This window comes from Mirounga angustirostris, unplaced genomic scaffold, assembly GCF_029215605.1.
Source record: "Mirounga angustirostris isolate CCGP_5_RB_7025 unplaced genomic scaffold, mMirAng1.0.hap1 SCAF_12, whole genome shotgun sequence".
Taxonomy (NCBI): Eukaryota; Metazoa; Chordata; class Mammalia; order Carnivora; family Phocidae; genus Mirounga; species Mirounga angustirostris.
The window spans coordinates 50,419,886-50,440,919 of NW_026991720.1; the positions used below are offsets into that span (position 1 = coordinate 50,419,886).

Below are 21,034 nucleotides of genomic sequence, written 5' to 3' on the forward strand. Positions count from 1 at the left end.
CTTGCATTTAGGTATAGGTGGTTTATTTTCACTTTTCCAAAATTCTTAAGATTATATGAAATATAAAATACATTCACTCATTGAACAAAATTCTGTTTAAAAAATTAATGAGTAAATACTACCATAAAAGTCATGTATCAAGCATTTAGTGGGTGTCTTTTTGTATAGACCTTGAGAACGCTGAGGCAACTGCAGTCTTCAAAACTCATTCACTAACCACTGGTGCTAAATGGACTTGAAAGACCTTGGCCATTATTCACTGCCTCCCAGTACTTCGTAGGACTCCAAGACTCTGGCAGGAATCCCCTTTTGGTCAGAGAACTTTAAGCTCTCTCTGGTGACATCGGGTGGAAGGGATAGCCACCTCTTCCTGTGACAGTCATAGTCTTTATTTTCCTTTCTCTGTGGCTTTTTTTCTTTGCTAGGGAGGCATTTTCCTTTTCTATTACAATATTTGGGACTCACCAGAAACATCTCTGTTGTTTATCTGAAAATAAAATTTATCTGGGCATCATGCATTTTTACTTGCTAAGTCTGGCAAAGAAAGGGGAAGAAGGACAGGTGGATTGGGAGTGTCCAGGGGCCTCTGTTGTTCAGTCATCAGACAGACCTCTATAGTTGAGCCCTTTTGTGCAGGTTTGTTACTTCTATTTTATGAACCACGTTTGGCAATGCTTTGCAATCTCATTTCCCAGTATAGGTTTTCCAAATCCTCTTTGTGAGGCAGGTGTAGAAGGTAGTGCAACAGGAGGCATACAGAGAGGGGTCAGTGAGTAGAGAGAGGAGAAAATATTCTGAAGAGAAAGAAGTTCTTGCCAGCAGTTGTAAGTGGGAAGACAGAGAGAGAGGGAGAGGAAGGAAACAAGCATCTGCTGAGCACCTACTGTGTGCCAGGCACTTGATGGCCCAGACACAAAGTGTGCATTTACTCTGCACAATTCTCTTCTTTTACACTTAAGGAGCTAAAGCTTAGGAAGGAAAAGTAACTTGTTTTCAGTCCCAGAGCTCAATTTGGATGCTGGAGCTGGGATTCAACCCAGGATTTTCTGGCTCCAAGGTTCCTGTTCTTTCCTCAAAATTGTGTTTAAGTGGCTGTGAGGCAAAGAAACTGGCTGAGGTAAAAGTAGCTGAAGTTCTAGCATAGGATGTCAAGGTAAAGCAGGAATCCAGGTTCCCAGCACAGTGGACCAGACACATGCGTGAGCAAGCCCAGTGCTTGGCTAGGCCTACCCACCTGGAGGTGCTGTACACAGGGATGAGATCACCTCAGGAGGGTCTTTAGAAACCTGTTCATTGTAGAGGTGATGGGGAAGAGATGGCCTGGGGTGGGGAAGGGGGTGACACCAGGAACATGGGAAGGAACACATTTAACATCTAGAAATGGAAGGTGTGTCTTCTGACAGAGTCCCCTCCTCCTTGTTCTGTTGCTAAGAGGTAAAGGTGAGCTACACAGGGAGGGAAAGGGGTGGCAAGGGAAGACTCTCCCAGTCGTGGGACAGCATGTAGAGCGAATATACTTCTTACTTCATGCTGGAGTCATAAATTCCTATCTACATCGTCTGCCTATATTTGGACTCCCATAACATCATTGGATTGATAAGGTGCTGTTTGACATATATGTGGCCTTGGGAGTGGTAATTAGTAATGCTTAAGTACTGTACATTCTTGAGGACTTATTTGCAGTCAGTCATTTTATTTCAGGTCATTTAGATAAGTTGTCATCTGTGTAAAAGTTATTTTAGCCCTCAGAATTCAGAGTATTAGCTCTATTGTCCATGAGATGTGTGTACATCTCAAAAACAAACTTCATCTATCCTTGAAAAAACAAGCGCCTGCATATATAACATTTATCTAGCATTGTTGGTCATGAAGGTATTCTACTAGAATTAACCTTCCAGATACCTGGAGCTGACCTCTTTGAATGCGAGCTCTGTGTTTATCTTAAAACATTCTTTTTTTTTTTAAAAAAGATTTTATTTATTTATTTGACAGAGAGAGAGACAGCAAGAGAGGGAACACAAGCAGGGGGAGGGAGAAGCAGGTCTCCTGCTGATCAGGGCTCAATCCCAGGACCCTGGGATCATGACCGGAGCCGAAGGCAGACGCTTAATGACTGAGCCACCCTCTTAAAACATTCTTGATGGAAAACCATGCTTAAGGTATATCAGGAACTTCTTCTTTTTTTTTTTTTTTTTTTTTTAATGGAGAATACCGTGTTTATTGAGATGTTTTCATAATGATTTGGATTCATGTTTTATTCTATCTTAAGATCCATCATTATTTTATAATAAACTCTCATTTTTCTGCCTTGTCTCCCACTGTCAGCAGCCATTTGTTACTGCCTTAAGTATAACGACCACACCCCACCCCATCTCTGCCCCAGATCTCCTAGGGTATGGGGAAGTTTATTCCTGGTTAATAACTTCTGTAACTTGCTCTGTCACTTTTGCCCCTTGTCTCCGTTTCCTCGGCTGTCGGTGAAGTATCTGACTAGATGACCTCTGAGGGTTTTCTCCTGGCTAGATACCAGAAGTGAGTGGACTCCAGAGTATACACATCAGCCCCTTCTCCCTGAGTTCGGGCCTTGGTTTTGACTGATTTCCAGAGCAGATACCATTCTCCTTCTCTGTTGTATGGTAAAGCAAATTCTGGTAGAACAGATTCAGTTTCTGAATGACTCTGTGATAATTAGAAGTTGGGCTTTTCATTAAGAATTCCAACTTATAAATGCTGCGGGACTGACATACCATGTCAGCAATGGTAGGGCAATGACAGACCTTCGTAATTACTTAAAATATTTCAAAATTACACTCAGTCTTATTATATCTAAATACTTCTGAATTCCAGCGGTTTACACACAAAAAATTTTATTTTTATTTATTTACTTATTTTTTTAGAAAGGTTTTATTTATTTGACAGAGAGAGACAGCGAGAGAGGGAACACAAGCAGGGGGAGTGGGAGAGGGAGAAGCAGGCTTCCCGCGGAGCAGGGAGCCCGAAGCAGGGCTCAATCCCAGGACCCTGGGATCATGACCTGAACCGAAGGCAGACGCTTAACCGACTGAGCCACCCAGGCTCCACAAAAAAGATCTTTTTCTTTAAACCAAGACATAGGAGCCATCTTTTTCTCCTTCACTGCCCCGGATTTCATTAATAAAATGGGATTAGTGTTCCCAAGGCATTTGTGTGAGAATTAAATAAGAGAATATAAACAAAGCATGGTGCATGGCAAGTTCGTGCGGCATGTAGTCATTAGTGGGAACCCTTTTATAACTATGGCTGTTATCGCTAGCCCCAAATAGAGTATAGTTAGAAAAGCCAGGAAAGGTCAGAGCTGTCAGAGGGAAACGTGTGACTTAGCCTTTGAAAACAGAGCAGGGAGATGCCGAGTTTCAGAGGAGAAATAAAGTGACATTCCTGGAGTTTCTGACGTGTAGCTTTTCTTTTTTTTTTTTTTTTTTAAAGATTTTATTTATTTTTTAGAGAGCGAGCGAGAGAGAAACAGCATGAGAGGGGAGAGGGTCAGAGGGAGAAGCAGGCTCCCCGCTGAGCCGGGAGCCCGATGTGGGACTCGATCCCAGGACCCTGGGATCATGACCCGAGCCAAAGGCAGACGCTTAACCATCTGAGCCACCCAGGCGCCCTGACGTGTAGCTTTTCTGAAGTTTGCATCTTGGAGGAGGCAGGCAGCTGTGTAGTCTCCCTTGGGAACCCCACCGTGGGAGGACTAGCTACCTTCAGGGAGGGTGGGAGAGGCTCTGGTTCCTGCCTTAGCCACAGCCTGGCTTCTTCCGAAATGAGTGTGGACCCTGACGCGAAGCTGTGCCACCAAGTCTGGAAGCAGGAGGCTGTTCTCTTTGCATGTTTTGTCACGGGAAGTGCTCGTTCGATTCTTGAATAAAGCTACACAGAGCCCTTGAACTACATCAGGAAGACATTAGTGGGCTTTGCCTTGGTCATCACATTCTTTGTGGGAAATGCAGCTACGAAGTTTTCAAGGCCCCACCAAGTCCACTCTTTTAAAAAGATACCTTTTCTGGGGCGCCTGGGTGGCTCAGTCAGTTAAGTGTCTGCCTTCGGCTCAGGTCATGATCCCAGGGTCCTGGGATAGAGCCCTACATCGGGCTCTGCTCAGCGGGAAGCCTGCTTCTCCCTCTCCCTCTGCTGCGCCCCCTGCTTGTTTTCTCTCTCTCTCTGTCAAATAAATAAATAAAATCTTTAAAAAATAAAAAAATAAAAGATGTCTTTTCTGAGACCTCAGGCCACACCCATTTCTGTGCTGTCTGAAAGTCGGTGAACTTACTGTTATTTTTTTCAAATTATTCTGTGTCCTGGTTTTGGTCTTAGTTCTTAGGATTGGGGGTTCCTGGAAGTTTGTTTGACCTTCTGTTATTTTTATCCACAGTGTAAATCATGGCCAGCTAAATAACCCCTCATGTGGGAGACAAGGGCGTTCTGGGGATTCTTTCCAATATTTGATTCTGGGAGTGGTTTTTATTTTTTTGCAGAACCCAACTTGTCCTATCAGCTTTACTTTGACAGGCTACTTCAGATCTTTTTGGAACTAGGTAGGATTTATGTCCTAACAAGAGACATTCAAGTACTGTATTCTTCTAAGATTGGTAGACATTATCATATTTCATCAAATCCAAGATGTCATCCATTGTAAGATGCACCGCTGTTTTACGTATCACTAAGAAAGAACACTGCCAATTAAACCATGTCACCCGTCAGTTTTAAAACATCCTGATTTCAGATGTTAAGATGTGAAAAAAATATGTGTTTTAAGATTGATGAGATGTGGTGTGCAAAATTGGATTACCTGGAACGATCAAAGTTCAAGTTCAGACGAGCTGATGTTTATCCCACCTGGGCTCTTCACATGGGGTCTGACACATAGACTGTAGCCATCACTGAAATTGTCATCTTCTGTCTGAACCTGCTTCTTGGCCTGACTCCCTTTGAGGTGCTGGTTGGTGAGGCTTAAGTCCAGTTGTTTCAGCCAGAAATCTTAGTACCAGACGTGGCTCCTTCCTCAGCTTCTCTCCCATACCTAGTCTCTCGCTAGTTGACTCTACCTCTTCTGTATCTTTCTTACCTGTTCCCATGGTCCTGGCCTCACAACCACTTCCCTGGTGCTGGCCTCTGCCATCTCTTCTGTGGATGTCCACTGAGCCTCCTAGCAGATGTCCTCCTCTCTGTACCCACTGTCCCCCCTCCCAGTGGGTTCTCCACAGGCAGGGGGTTGGAGCATGGCCCTGCCTGGCTCGTGCCTTCTGTGCCCTCTGTGCTTTCCGGTGTCTTAGGATGATGTCCACACCCCTGTCTGGTTGACACGGCCCGGCTTTTGCTCTTCAGTGTCCTTCCCCACCATTCCCCCCTCACACTCTCCAGGCCAGTCCCCTGAACTTGTCTCAGTTCCTGGGATTAAGCTCCGGGCTCTTTCTCACCTTCAGGCCTTGTCTGAAAGCTCCTTCACTCCCGTCCACACAGGTGCCCAGAAGAACACACACAGATTCACCTCCTCTGTTTCTGGCCAATTCCTCAGATTAGCCCCACTGCCTTCAGGAGCCACGTCACCCAACGATTCCGCTATCAGGACACAAACCAGTGTGACTCTGTGGGGGAACATACGTCGCACCTGCCTGCCTCCATGTGCGTGTTCCTCCCGGCACATCGTCTGGCTCACCTGTGGCCCTGCACGGCCCTCCTCTTCTTCTCAAGCACTGTCCGCTTGAGCGCATCATTGGGGCATCTTCATTTTACATCTGAGCAGCCTCAATTGCTGATGTTAATTAGTTTGCCCGGACTCAGGATTTAAGCCCAGGTGCACAAAACACCTAATTTTTCCAGTCTAGCTGCTGAAGCACAGAGTTTGGAAAGAAGAATGTCCCAAGGGCTCCTGCATGAACTCAGCTCAGCCTCAGCTCCACTTGGTTTCTCATCTTGCAGACCTGCCGTGTCTCACCCACTGGTAGCAGCGAACGGATTAGTCTGTCTGGAAGCTGAACGTCTCTGATTGCTCAGTTGTTTTTTCCTCTCTCTGCCTGGGTTGTATGTGAGCGGGATGAGGTGTCCTATAGACTATAATGTGAACAGAGGTGGAGCTGTCTCGGTGTGTCGGGGGGTACCTGGTCATGTTGGTAATCATGGGGGGTTAGCATTGTGCCTTGATTTTTATTTTTTTCAGGCAACTTACAGTCCTGAAGTCACAGCCAAGTGAGAGAGAGAGAGCGAGGCCTTTCTCATTAGATTACACCAGAGGCCTCAGGGTGCAGTAGTTCAGGTTTCTAGAGATTTCCTGACCCCTGCTTTGGGTTTGGTATCTCTGGTGTGTGGGAAATTTCTTTCATGGTTGAAATGGAGTCTCTTGCTTGGTGGTGAGGAGCCAGCCCATGGGTGACTGCTCCAGTGTCCGAGAGGGTCTGCTGCTAGTCTCTGGGGAGCAGAAAGGCTGCTGGTCTGTTAACAAGCATGTATTTAGTACTTTCTGTATGCAACACCCAGTGGAGGCCTTGGAGGGAGAGGGAAGATGGAAACGTGCGCTATGGACACGTTCATGTGCATCCTGATCCTGGCCGTTATTAGCTGTGCGCCTTCGGGTCATTGGTTTATAAGCCCTCTGTGTTGCTTGTCTCCCCGTGGAATAAGGTGACAGTAACTTCACGAGCCAGTTAGGGTGTCTCTAGTTGCAAAGAACCTCACATCAGGAATCATCTTGAGGTGGGATGAGCCATCCTTAACCCAAGTGAATGGTGGATGGTCAATCCAGTGGCTCTGTGGAGCACCCCTGTGGTAGCCTCTGTGCATTGTGCGTCTCAGTAGCCTACTTCTGTTGGTCCCCAAATGGCTGCATTGCGGACAACAAGGCCTAGGGGCAGAAAAGCGGTCTCTTCTGTGTACCTCATTTTAAGAGGAAGGAAAAAACCTTGTGAGAACCCTCAGCAGGTTTTCCTCAAGTCTCAGTGGCCCAGAATTGTCACAGTGGACCATCCTACTGCAGTCCCTGCTAAGAGCAATGGAATGGGGCGCCTGGGTGGCTCAGTTGGTTAAGCGACTGCCTTCGGCTCAGGTCATGATCCTGGAGTCCCAGGATCGAGTCCCACATCGGGCTCCCTGCTCAGCAGGGAGTCTGCTTCTCCCTCTGACCCTCCCCACTCTCATGCTCTCTCTCTCTCATTCTCTCTCTCAAATAAATAATAAAATAAAATCTTTAAAAAAAAAAAAAGAGCAATGGAATGATCAGACTTGGCTGAAAGACCCATCTGTGGGGCCGGCTCTCCCCCTGCCGTCCACCGACATCAGGCTCTCAAGCCTGAACAAACTTGGGGTGTGCAGCTAGTGGTGAAGCACACTCAGGGTGCCAGAACCTTCCAGGCCCCGAGGGCCCAGTGCAGCACCCGGAGGTCCCCCTTTCCCTCTCAGGGAGCATGCAGGCTTGGAAGGGCAAAGCGTGTCCCCTCGAGGGGGTAAACAGGCAGATGGAAGCGGCATCGGCATCTGCATTTCAGGATTTTAGGGGGCGGTGCCCGAAATTAGCCTCGTGCCACAGCCGCGGTGGGCGTTTTGCTGCATCTGTAGGCTGGAGGACGTTGGCTCCGGTAAGAGAAGCCGCCTTCGCTGCTCAGCGACCTGTCATAAGAGCAGAGCTGAGCTCCCGAGCCGTGTGCGCGGGCCTCGTGTCAGCAGCCTTTGTGGCCCCAAGCGGGTCTGGGAGCACGCGCCTCTTTCGCTGCAGCTTTAGCCGATCCATCACAACTTTCTGAAAGAAACACCTAAACTGCTAAGGCTTTAATCATCGGTGTGCTTCTGTGGTTCTGTGGGTTAGTAATTCGTGCTAAATACTCTTGCAGTCGGAGGCCAGCCACCATCTTCTGGCGTCTTTGTAATGTCCCCAGTCTGTTCCCGGCTCTGGCCATCCTGCCCTTTTTCCAGAGCGCCTCTGTGCCCCGTGCCTCTTGTTAGTTTTCAGAGCAGTGCAGTGGAAAGAGCACTGGTCCAGGAGTCAGAAGCCATATGTCCCTTGGATGGAATCCCACTAGTTTTATTTTTGCTCTTATTGCCCTGGCCTCAGGGGACACATTTAGAAAAATGTTGCTACAGCAGATGTCAGAGACATTACTGCCTGTGCTCTCTTCTAGGATTTTTATGGCATCGGGTCTCACATTTAGGTCTTTCACCCATTTTGAGTCTATTTTTGTGTGTGGTGTAAGGAAATGGTCCAGTTTCATTCTTCTGCCTGTGGCTGTCCCGGTTTTCCCAACAGCATTTGTTGAAGAGACTGTCTTTTTCCCATTACATATTCTTTCCTGCTTTGTCGCAAATTAACTGACCACGTCATCATGGGTTTATTTCTGGGCTCTCTGTTCTGTTCTGTTGATCTATGTGTCTGTTCTTCTGCCAGTACCATGCTGTCTTGATCACGACAGCTTTGTAAGATAGCTTAAGTCTGGAACGGTGATGCCTCCAGCCTCCGGCTTTGCTTTCCTTTTTCCAAATTGCTTTGGCCATTTGGGGTCTTGTGTGGTTCCATATCCAGTTTAGGATTTTTTGTAATTATACTGGAATTAAAATAGAATTATAGAAAAAAGCAGCTGTGTGTCCTGATTTTGGCTGTGTCACTAACGTGCCATGTGATTCAGGTGCGTCTGTAACCTCGGGGCGGGGGTGGGGGGTTAGAGGCAGTCTCCATTGCCTTCTCAGGCCTCTGCAGACTTTGCCAATCAGTCGTGGCTTTCTTGCTCCTCACTGCCTTGGGCCTGGCCTAGACTCAGCCTTGGAATCCTTTTCCCTACAGGTGGGCAGCCCTTGCTGATGGGTTCATCCGATGGGATACTCGAGATGCAACTGGTTTTCCACCCCAAAACTAGGAATCCTGGGGCCCTTGTAGTTTTATCATTTCTCTTTAGCAGAGTGGATAAAAGCTGAGGTTTCCTACTCTCGTGATGTCGCCTGCTTTTTGAGGGCCTTATGAGAATGCCATGGGAAACCCTATTCCTGTAGGGCCTGTTATTATCAAGGGCCGTTACACAGGGGGATTGTGGCAACAGTGACTGCCTTGGTCTTGTTCGCCGAGCAATCACCAGCGTCTAGCCCAGTGCCTGGGTCATAATAGGACTGAGCTGTTTGTGGAGTTGAATGAATGAGTTTGGGGGGAGTGGTCTGCATGAGAAAGCATGCCTTCCCCTCGTCTCTGTAGGAGGGATCCTGGGGACTGCATTTGTGCTTTAGAAAAGAAAGCTGCTTCCCTCCTTCTTTTGGATATTATTAGAGTTGTAAAAGCCTTCTCTGGATTTCTTCTCTCTGAATTTGCATTTTGGCTTTCAAAGCCTTCGAGATAGAATTCAAGGTAAAGCTTCAGCCTGGGAGAGGAGGCAGCTTCATTGGGGCTGGGCTGGGGAACTATTACGTGCCTTAGGAGAGGAGCCTGTCTTCCTGCTGGCTGCCCTGGTCCCCAGCCGCTGCGCCGGCTTGGAGCCTCACTCCCCTCCCACCTTCCCCGCCTGTTCCTTCCCTGGGCTCCCCGACCCATTGGGTGTCTGTAAGGCCATTTCTTAACGGCTTTGAGGGTCTGCCTCCTGGCTGAGGGCTCACCTCACGAAGCCCCCTGAAAGTTGTGGGCATGTCTTTGACCAGCCTGGGCAGCGTTCTCCCTGCCAGTAGTGGATGAAAGGAAGTGCGGACGGTGTGGCCCCCATGTGTAAGGCCTCACTAAACAGAAGCCCCGTAGCCAGTTCTCGGTTTCCAGGTATGCAGACCGAGGCTCAGAAGGTAGCAATCTGGCGCGTGGGAGATAAAGCTGGGGACCAGCTCCAGAAGCACTGTAGGGGTTTGCGGCCCACGGAGCGGCCAGGTACACGGGAGCAGGATGATCCTGCGGTGCCTGGGGGCTCAGTCATTGAGCGTCTGACTCTTAATTTCGGTTCAGGTCATGATCTCAGGGTCCTGAGATCCATCCCTGCGGGGGCCTCTGTGCTCAGCGTGGAGCCTGCTTCAGATTCTCTCTCTCCCTCTGCCCCTCCCCTGCTTGCACGCATGCTCTCTCTCATAAATAAATAAATAAATAAATAAATAAATAAATAAATAAATAAATAAAATAAAATCAATCTTTGGGGCGCCTGGATGGCTCAGTTGGTTGAACTTCCAACTTTTGGTTTTGGTTCAGGTCATGATCTCAGCATCTTGGGATCCAGCCCCGCATTGGGCTCTGTGCAGAGTATGGAGCCTGCTTGAGATTCTCTTTCTCTCCCCCTCTGCCCCTCCCCAGCTTATGCGGGTTCTCTCTCGCTCGCTCTCTCAAATAAAATAAATAAATCTTTAGAAAGAAGGAGGATGATCCCACAGGAGAACGGAAGCAAGAGGGAGGATGTCCAACAAGTGCACTGAGTGAGGGTGAGGAACGGGCACTCTTCCCCCCATTCAGTGTTACCACCTTCACTCACCTCCAGGTGTGTGCCTTAGGTCTAACCCTTTCAGATTGATTATATGATGTCTGCATCTTGGTGGTCTTCTGTTCTTGCTTTCATATTGTTGTCCCCCAAGAAGAGAAAAGCACCTTGGGCTGTCCTTAAAAATATGTGTGAAGAGGACAAAACATCTGGCTGTTCATTTTCTTATGGGAGAGCTTCTGCCTCCTTCCTCCTGTGGACGTTGATCCCTGGCCAGACTGGGGAAGGGATCATTTTTTTAAATTGAGGTATAATTGACTCATCACATTATATTAGTTTCAGCTGTACAATGTAATGATTCAATATTTGTATACATTGCTAAATGATCACTGTAATATATAACATCTGTCACCATATGTAATTACAAATATTTTACTTTCTCGTGATGAGAATTTTAAGGTTTATTCTTCTAGCAACTTTCAAATATGCAATATAGTAGTCCCCCCTTCCCATGGGGGATATGTTCCAAGACCCCAGTGGATGCTTGAAACCACGGATAATACCTAACCCTGCGCATAATACATTTTTTCATATATAGATAAAGTTTAACTTTATAAAGTTAAGTTATAAGATTAAGATAAGTTTATCTTAATAAGTTAAACTTAAGATAAAGTTTAACTTCCAAATTAAGCCTAGTAAGAAATTAATAAGAATAATAATAAAGGGGGCACCTGGGTGGCTCAGTCGGTTAAGCGTCTGCCTTCGGCTCAGGTCATGATCCCAGGGTCCTGGGATCGAGCCCCGCATCGGGCTCCCTGCTCAGCGGGGAGCCTGCTTCTCCCTCTCCCTCTGCTGCTCCCCCTGCTTGTGTTCCCTCTCTCTCTCTGTCAAATAAATAAATAAAATATTAAAAAAAAAAGAATAATAATAAAGTAGAACAATTCTAACAGTGTACTGTAATAAAAGTTATGTGAATTTGGTCTCTCTCTCAAAATATCTTATGTACCATACTCATCCTTCTGATGATGATGATGATGTGAGATTATAAAATGCCTATGTGATGAGGTGAGGTGAGGTAAATGATGTAGGTACTGTGATGTAGTGTAAGGCTATTATTGACCTGATGATTCATCAAAAGGAGGGTCATCTGCTTCCAGACCATGGTTGACCATGGGTAATTGAGACCACACATAAAAGGGAGCTGCTGTATAGTACTTTTTAAAAATTTTTATTTTAAAAAATATATTTTATTTATTTATTTGACAGATAACGAGAGCAGGAACACAAGCAGGGGGTGTGGGAGAGGGAGAAGCCGGCTTCCCCCTGAGCAGGGAGCCCAACGTGGGGCTCGATCCCAGGACCCTGGGATTATGACCTGAGCCGAAGGCAGATGCTTAACGACTGAGCCACCCAGGCACCCGCTGTACAGTATTATTAACTGTAGTCACCATGCTGTATATTACATCCTCATGACTTACTTATAACTGGAATTTTGTACCCTTTGACCCACTTCACCCATTTTATCCACCCCCAACCCTCACCTTTGGCAACCACCAATCTGTTCTCTGTATCTATGAGTTCTGTTTTTTGTTTGTTTTTCTGAATTCCATATATGAGATCTACTGTATTTGTCTTTCTAAGTCTGACTTATTTCACTTAGCACAATATCCTTAAGGTCCATCCATGTTGTCGCCAATGGCATGATTTAATTCTTTTTTATGGCTGAATAAAATTCCACTGTATGTATATACCACATTTTCTTTATCCATTCGTTCATTGGTGAACACTTAGGTTATTTCTAAATCTTGGCTGTTGTAAGTGATGCTGCATTGAATTGGGGGTGGGTATATCTTCTCAAGTAAGTGTTTTTGTTTTCTTTAGATAAATACTCAGAAATGGAATTGCTGGATCATATGGTGGTTCTATTTTTAAATTTTTGAGAAATCTCCATGTGATTTTTTTCACGGTGGCTGCACCAATTTACATTCCCACCAACAGTACACAGGTTCTCTTCACATCCTCACCACCATTTGTTATTTCTTGTCTTTTTGAAAGTAGCCATTCTAACAGGTATGAGGTGATATCTCATTGTGGTTTTGATTTGCATTTACCTGATGATGAGTGATGTTGAGCACCTTTGCACGTACCCATTGGCCACCAGTATATCTTCTTTGGAAAAATGTCTATTCAGATCCTCTGCCCATTTTTTAATTGGATTGTTTTTCTGCTGTTGAGTTTTATGAGTTCCTTATATATTTTGGATATTAACCCCTTATCAGATATATGGTTTGTAAATGTCTTCTCCCATTCAGTAGGTTGCCTTTTCATTTTATTGATGGTTTCCTTTGCTGTGCAGAAGTGTTTTAGTGATTGGTCCCACTTGTTTGTTTTTACTTTTGTTGCTTTTGCTTTTGGGGTCAGATTAAAAAAATCATTGCCAAGACCAATGTTAAGGAATTTATCACCCAATTGCTTTCTTCTAGGAGTTTTATGGTTTCAGGTGTAACATTCAAGTCTTTAATCCACTTTGAGCCAATTTTTGTGGATGGTGTAAGATAGTGGTTCAGTTTTGTTCTTTTGCATGTGGTTGTTAAGTTTTCCCAACACTATTTATTGAGACAGTACTTTCTCCATTGTATGTCCTTGGCTGCTTTGTCATAAACTAACTCACCATATGTGCGTGAGTTTATTTCTGGGCTCTGTATTCTGTTCCAATGATGTATAGGTATGTTCTTATGCCAAGACCATATTGTTTTGATTCCATAGCTTTGTAATACAGTTTGAAATAAGAGAGTATGATGACTCTAACTTTGTTGTTCTTTCTCAAGATTGCTTTGACTATTCAGGGTCTTCTGTGGTTCCATACAAATTTTAGGATGGATTGTTCTAGCTCTGTGAAGAATGCCATTGGGATTTTGATAGGATTATATTGAAGCTATAGATTGTTTCGGGCCATACGGACATTTTAACAATATTAGTTATTCCAATCCACGAGCAAAGACTATCTTTCCATTTATTTGTGTCTTCATTTTCTTTCATCAGTATCCTATAGTTCTCAGTGTACAGGTCTTTCACCTCCTTGGGTAAATTTATTCCTAGGTATTTTATTCTTTTTCCATAATTACAAATGGTATTGCTTTCTTAATTTCTCTTTTGATTATTTGTTACTAATATAAAGAAATGCAACAGATCTTTATATATTGCTTTTGTGTCCTGCAACTTTACTGAATTTGTTTATTCTAACAGTTTTTTGTGGAGTGTTTAGGGTTTCCTATATGTAATATGTCATATGCAAATAGTGACAGTTTTTCTTCCCTGATTTGGAAGGTTTTATTTCCTTTTCTTTTTTTAAAAAAATCTTTTAAGAGATTTTATTTATTTATTTGAGGGAGAGAGACAGATAGTGACAGAAATTGTGACAGAGAGAAAGTGGGGAGGAGAGGGAGAAGCAGGCTCCTGGCTGAGCAGGGAGCCAGATGTGGGACTCTATCCCAGGACCCTGGGATCATGACCTGAGCCGAAGGCAGACGCTTAACCAACTGAGCCACCCAGGTGCCCCTTATCTCCTTTTTTTGTCGAAGTCCAGCTAGGACTTCCAATACTATGTTGAATAAAAGTGGTGAGAGTGGGCATCCTTGTCTTGTTCTGATCTTACAGGAAAACCTTTCACATTTTCACTGTTGAGTATGATGTTAGCTGTGGGCTTGCTATACGTGGCCTTATATTGAGGTATGTTCCCTCTATACCTACTTTGTTGAGAGTTTTTATCATAAATGGATGTTGACTTTTCTGCTTTTTCTGCATCTATTGAGATGGTCATATGATTTTTATCCTTCATTTTATTAATATCGTAGAGCATACTGATTGATTTGCAGATGTTGAACCAGCTTTGAATCCCTGGAATAAATCCCATTTGATCATGGTATATTCTCCTTTTAATACATTGTTGAATTTGACTTGCTTATATTTTGTTGAGGATTTTTTGTCTGCGTTAGTCAGGGATATTGGCCTGTAACTCACTTTTTTTGTGGCCTCCTTGTCTGGTTTTTGTATCATCAGGGTAATGCTGGTCTCATAAAAGGAGTTTGGAAGCATCACCTCCTCTTCTATTTTTCTGGAAGCATTTTTGAGAAGGATTAATTAATTGTTTTTTGAATATTTGGTGGAGTTCACCATGGAAGCTGTCTGGTCCTGGGCTTTTGTTTGTTGGGAGGGTTTTAATACTGATTCAATCTCCTTACTCGTAATAGGTGTGTTCAGATTTTCTATTTCTTCATGATTTAGTCCTGGTAGGGGAGGGAGATTTATTCCAACCATGCCTTTTAGAATTTATATAATAAGTTATTCATTTATCCATCGCCTAGGTGGAAAGTACAGGCATAGAGACCAATAAAAGGAGCAGGGTTCTCCATTCTCCAGGAGCTTACAGTTTGTCCAGAGGTCTTTTTTTAATAATAAATTTTATTAAAAGATTTTATTTATTTGAAAAAGGGAGCCCAAGGTGGGGAGCATGACCTGAGCTAAAGGCAGACGCTTAACTGAGATACCCACGTGCTTCTAAAAATAAATTTTTTTGAATAATCGATATGTTCACATGGTTTAAATGTCAACAATCAAAAGAGAAAAGGTAAAGAGTCTCCTCCTCTGATCTTCTAGCTATCTAGTTCCCTGCTCAAGAGGTAACTACTGTGAATAGTGTCTTCTGTCTCTTTCTGAAGACATTCTGTCCATGTTGTTCAATTGCTCTTAACAGGGCCCAGGGAGGTGGAGCTAATCAGGACAGTGTGGGGAAGATTTTCTAAGGGCACATGGCTGCAGCCATCAGGCAATGGGGTCAGGGAGGACGAGCAGGCAGAGAGATTCTGAAGAGGATTCCTGGAGGGCTTGGGCATAATCCCCACTTCCAGCCCCAGCCATGGGTCTAGCTAGACAGGCAAGATATTTACATGTGGGAATGGACCTAGTAGTACAAGATTTCACTACAGGTGAAGGTCACATTCCTGGTACAGCCAGACAGTGCCCTCCCCCAGAGGAGCAAGACAGCCACGGTGGGTCTGCCGTGGCTGGGTGGAGCTTTAAGAAAGGTTACTGTCTTCGGGCACCTGGGTGGCTCAGTTGGTTAAGCGTCTGCCTTCGGCTCAGGTCATGATCCCGGAGTCCTGGGATCAAGCCCTGCACTGGGCTCCCTGTCCCTCTGCCTGCTGCTCCCCCTGCTTGTGTTCCCTCTCTCTCTCTCAATCTCTCTGTCAAATAAATAAATAAAATTAAAAAAAAAAAAGGTTACTGTCTTCAACTTTCCTGGGCCTCCTTGTTCCTCATTTATGAAACCCCTAAATTAGGGTTTTAAACTTTTTTCCCCTTGAACCCCTGTAGCAGTCTGAAAGAACCCATAGACTTCTTTAAATGCGTACGTGAAATATGCAGGATTATAAATGTAAATGAATGACACTGAAATATGGTGGTTTTCTTCCTTGGTGGCCCCAGGGTAGTCCCAGCGCACAGAGACTTCTGCTCTGAGGAGGGCCACGGCCAGGTTCTGGCTCCCACGGACTGCTCTGCATCTTGGCACTGCTTGGGGCCTGGTGGTGTTCACTAGGAGAAGGGGGTGGGAAAAAAATCCCTCTGAGGTTGCTTTGCAAAAAGTCAAATGAACAATCCCTTTCTCCCCATAATTAGCTTCCCCTTTGTCTACACAGGGCTCCTCTCCTAACTGATTTTGTCTGGTGTCCAGCTTCCCAAAGGTGGCAGCATTGTTCTGGGAAGCAGAATCCCAGCCACCTGGGTGGGGAGTGGCTGCCCTCACAGCCCTGCTTCTGTAGCCCAGTGGAGAATTTCTGAGTCGGCCTGCATGGGTCTTACCCGTGTTTACTGTCTCCTCCCCGGTCACCGGAGTCATAGCCTTGGAGGGGGACTGTGGCCTGCCAAGCTTCTGTTCCCGGTGTGTGGTGGGCCACTAGGCCTCACAGGGGCATGTCTCAGGGCTGGCCTGCCGGCAGATGCAAAAGAAAGTTAGATTCCTGCAGTTGAGTTTTTACCCTCCTCCTTCTGTTGTTTGGCATGGGGGCTCTGGAGGGAGGTCAGTGTTTTAAGCAACGGAGTCCTGGGTGGCTCAGGCCAAATTTTTTCTTTGCAAATAATTTAGCATTGGAGTTGCTCCTTCTGATGTGTGTGTTCATGTGGGCTGCAGTCAGTACCTGAACTGTAATCGAAGCAGGCAATTTTTAAGAATCTGCTAGAAGCTGAAATTGCCTTCAGCATCAGAAGGGCCTAGTTCACATGTCATTAAGGTTTCCAAGCAAGTGAGTGAAAAAGTGCCTCCAACCCAATTAAATGACTCCTAATTCCCATCAGGTGCACCCAGTGGGGTTTATATGGGGGACCTCAGCAAAGAACGCCAGAAGGTAGCTGGAGCCTGCCGGAGTTTGTGTGGCATTTAACTCTGTGCTCACTGCATGTCATTTCATCTAGACTCTACAACAGCCCCATGAGGAGAGCATTGTTACCATCCGTTTATCCACAAGAAAGGCAAGGTGCAGAGGTGGAGTGATTCACCCAGCTGGAGGGCAGATCTGGGATTTGAAACCCAGAGGGCAAGCTCCGAGCCCCTGTTTCCTATGCCGTCCTGGAAATGGGTGTCTGGACAGCTTTTTAAAAATCGTTTTTGTCGATTTATTTTTATAAACCCATGATTGATTGATTGATTGATTTAGTAACTCTATACCCAAGGTGGGGCTCAATCTCATGACCCCATGGTCAAGAGTCTCATGGTCCTCTGCCTGAGCCAGCCAGGTGCCCCATATTACTTATTTAATATGTGTGAAACATTGCTATAATTTGCATTTCTTTGAACACAACTGAGATTGAACAGTTACTCATGTGTCTATTTTTTTAAATTGTAATAAAAATATGTAACATAAAATCTGTCATTTTAACCACTTTTAAGTGTAAGTTCAGTGGCACTAAGTACATTCACGCTTTCTTGCAACCATCACCACCATCTATTTCTAGAACTTTTTTGTCACCCCCAAACAGAAACTGTCTAGCCATCAAGCAAGAACTGCTCATTCCTCCAATACCACCCCCCCCAGCCCCTTCTTGAATCTACTTTGTCATTATGAATTTGCCTAGTCTACGTATTTCATATAAGTAGCATCATCCAATATTTGTCCTTTTTGCCTGGCTTATTGGACTTAGCATACCGTCTTCAGGGTTGGCTCATGAGGTGGCATGCATCAGAACATTATTCCTTCTTATGGTTGAATAATGTCTCATCGTTTTGTCTGTCTATTGATGGAGTTTACACCTGGCAGCTTTTCACACAGAGACAGGACCTTACAACTACTCACTCCTGTTCTGGGGATACTTTCTGAACCCTGGCAAATCTGTGTTTGTCCCAGGTCAGGGGTGGCCCTCCACTGTGTGTGGTTAGAGGTGCTGCTGAGTTTTTTAAGGTAACTAGCCTTGGTCTATTTAAAAAGATCAAGAGCGGGGAGGTGTCTGGGTGGCTCAGTCAGTTGAGTACCCAACTCCTGATTTAGGCTCGGGTCATGATCTCAGGGTCATGAGATCAAGTCCCGGGTCAGGCTATGCACCGAGCATGGAGTCTGCTTGTCCCTCTCCCTCTGTTCCTCACCCACTCTCTCTCTCAAATAAATAAAATCTTAAAAAAAAAAAAAAAACAAACCCAAAACCTCAAGAGGAACACTACAGTTGTTCTTGTGCCAACACCAATTCTAATTAGGTTCTTTCCCTGTCCGTTCTGTAGACAGATAGCGTCAAAGGGGTCCACAGGGGTTATTTGTTTACTTCTAATCCTCTCCTGTAGATGGAAATTTAGCTCGTGTTTGAAATTCTCCAGGATAGCCACCCAGGAGCCCCAAGTCTCTGCTGGGGGACCCCGGGCAGGCCATGTCTATCTGGCTTCAGCGTCGGCATCTGTAAAATGACATTAAAGTCCTTCTTAGAGATTATGCGTCCTTCCCAGACAGAGAGGTTAGGAAGTTCCTTTCTAATTCTACTCTGGGTTCTTCCTTCTACTTGTATGTTAAGCTTGTGCCTTTCTCCTCTTTGAGAAGCCACTGGTCAGCGTCCCCCCGCAGTAATCCCACGTTCCCGTGATGAGATGACAAAGCCCACTCCCGGGGTGCAAGGCCCCCCACCCTTTGGGTTGCTGTGTGATAGGGGGCACCCTTTCCTCCCAGCAGCCTTTCTCTGGATGCCTGGAAGTGCTGGGTGGCCTTGGGAAGTGTGATTTATGTCTTTCTGGAAGAACTGCCCCCTCTGTCATTGCCAGGAAGTGAACGATGCTGGTGGCTACCTGTTTATTCAGCCGCGGGAGGGGAGAAAATCCATGCTGCTCAATGTCCCCTGAGGCACTAGGCCGCTTACGGCCAGTTTTCTTTTCCAGAGCGATAAATCTGAGGGACCCCGTGCTGCAGCAGGTGCTGGAGAGGAAGAATGAGGTCCTGTGTGTCCTGACACAGAAGATAGTGACGACACAGCCGTGTGTGCTATCGGAGCGCGTTCAGATCGAGGAGAGGTGCGGCGGCGTGGTGGGGATCCAGACCAAGACGGTGCAGGTGCGCGCGGGCCCGGGGGCCTCTCTGGTCCCCGTCCTCGAGGCAGGGGGCAGGGGCCTCTTTGGGGGTGTCTTCATTTGTCCGGACTCTTCTGGAGTGAGCCAATAGAAATCCACCTCAAATTGGCTTGAATGAGAAATAATTTATTGGCTCATGTACCTGAAACGTTCAGGGTCGTCTGGCTTGGCTCACTGCTCGTTCGAAGTTCCGAATTGCGGAAAGCCGTGGGTGCCGCCTTCCCTGGGGGTAGCGGCCCCTCAGGTGGGCGCTGTCCCGGCGGTGCGGCTCTCGGCCCGCCCGCTGCCACCCCGGGGGAGAGGTGCGCAGGGTTGGCTCTCGCTGGACCATCCCTGGTTGGACCCTTTCCCGAAGCAGACCCGAGGCCAGGGCTACAGGGCCCTCAGCAGGGCCCCGCAGGCTTGGTCACGTGCTTCCCCAGAGAAAATGGGTCAGAGGAGTTCTGACCGCGTCCGTGCACGGGTCTCCGCCAGAGCCCCTCGGAGCCAGGGGTCTCCGAATGATGACTTTGAGATCAACTGCCTCGAATCCTTTGTGGACTGAGTGCGGGAAGGTAAAGAGCAGTGTTTGTGTCTATATACACACAAACAGAAGCTTCTGGATTAAAATAGAGACAGTCTTACCACGCTGATCCCTGAGCCAGTACTGAACTTCGTGGAACAAGAGGCTACCAACCCCAGACTGTTTCCTCCGCAGCTTGCCATGGTGCCTGATGTCCTATTCTTAGACGTTTGCTTCCCGGGGTGCCTTTTGGCTTTTGCTAGAGGACCCAGGAAAGTTGTATTTGGAAGGAAGTGGAGACAGAGGTCCGGTCTGCAGCTGGACTCTCCCTGGGGCAGTGATGAGGAAGGTGCCTGACAGGAGACAGCTTGGCCGGCCCTGCCGGTGTTTCTGCCCGTGGTGGACCCCCCACCGCAGGCCTGGCGCCTGCCTGGGAATCAGGAGGCTGGCTGTCCTCACACCGACCGGGATCAAGTTGCTAAAAGGAGTCTCTGATCTCCAGTGTTTAGGCAACGATCTTCTCCCTAGGCCGTCATGGGAAAGGGTCATATCTGTAACAGTGTTGGAAGGAGAGAGCTATGGGGCCTGACTGCTTGGCATTTCCTGGCAATCCTCCTCTCACCCTTAACTCTCCTCCCTCTGCCCCCCCCCCCACCGAATTTGTTTAACACACAATGTGCTGTCGACAAGAGTCTGGAATGATGTCCTTTTGGGGGGCTCCTTGCTCTTAGCTAAGTTCTTCCAGTCCGGCTTTGACATTGTTTGGATTTTCATCATTGTCCGGGATGTTGAAGTGGTTACCCTGATCCTTTGTGAGGGAAGTGAGAAGTTACCCTATTTATCTTCTGTATTCAGTGCCATAGACCTAGCCTCACTGTTGCCCACATCTGGAATCCCGCTTTTGTGTCCCCACTGAAGTTTGCTCATTGACTTCCCAATGTGTGCACTACATCATGAGGCCCACAAGGATAAAATCCTTACGTCTGCCGGCCGGCTTCTCTTTTCTACTCCGTCCTTTGGGCATTTGCCGAATGCCCCTCGTGTTCAAGGCCCTAGACCGACCGCGGTGGGGAGGCAGAGAGACGCCTGGGGGAGGCTGAGCACACAGGTGGCATCATGTACTCTCACTCACAGGTGTCCGCAAAGGAGGATGGGAACATTGTCAAGGACACCAACGTGGTGCTGGAGATCCCCGCTCCCACCGCCCTCGCCTATGGCGTCATCGAGTTGTATGTGAAGCTGGACGGCCAGTTCAGTGAGTGCTGCCTTCCCTCTGGGTATTAGAGGAAAGAGAGGGGAAGGTGGGGGTGTCCCGGGACACGGGGGGCAGGTGGGCTGAGTTGGGAGGACATCAGGCTGGGCGGGCTTTCACCGGCACGGCACAGGGTCAGCAACGTGGGCTGTGCCATCAGAAGACCAGGTCTCAGCCCTGGTGCCGTGGTATCCCGTGGGGCCTCAAGCAAGTTGTGGGTGTCCCTGAGCCTTGACTCCCCATGTCTGGAGGGGGAGAGACATTCCGTCGCGGAGCTGCGGTCACGGTTAAATGGG

General features: G+C 46.7%; 1 protein-coding gene across 3 annotated transcripts in view; it reads left to right on the forward strand.

Annotated features, from left to right (window-relative positions):
• Positions 1-21,034, forward strand: part of GSDME (gasdermin E) — a 73,559-nt gene that overhangs the window by 22,753 nt on the left and 29,772 nt on the right. For all 3 annotated transcript variants that reach the window (XM_045864557.3, XM_064575159.1, XM_064575160.1), the window contains 2 exons: positions 18,796-18,967; positions 20,621-20,741. In XM_045864557.3, coding sequence (XP_045720513.1) covers positions 18,796-18,967; positions 20,621-20,741 — 293 coding nt within the window. The remainder of the gene's footprint in view (positions 1-18,795; positions 18,968-20,620; positions 20,742-21,034) is intronic.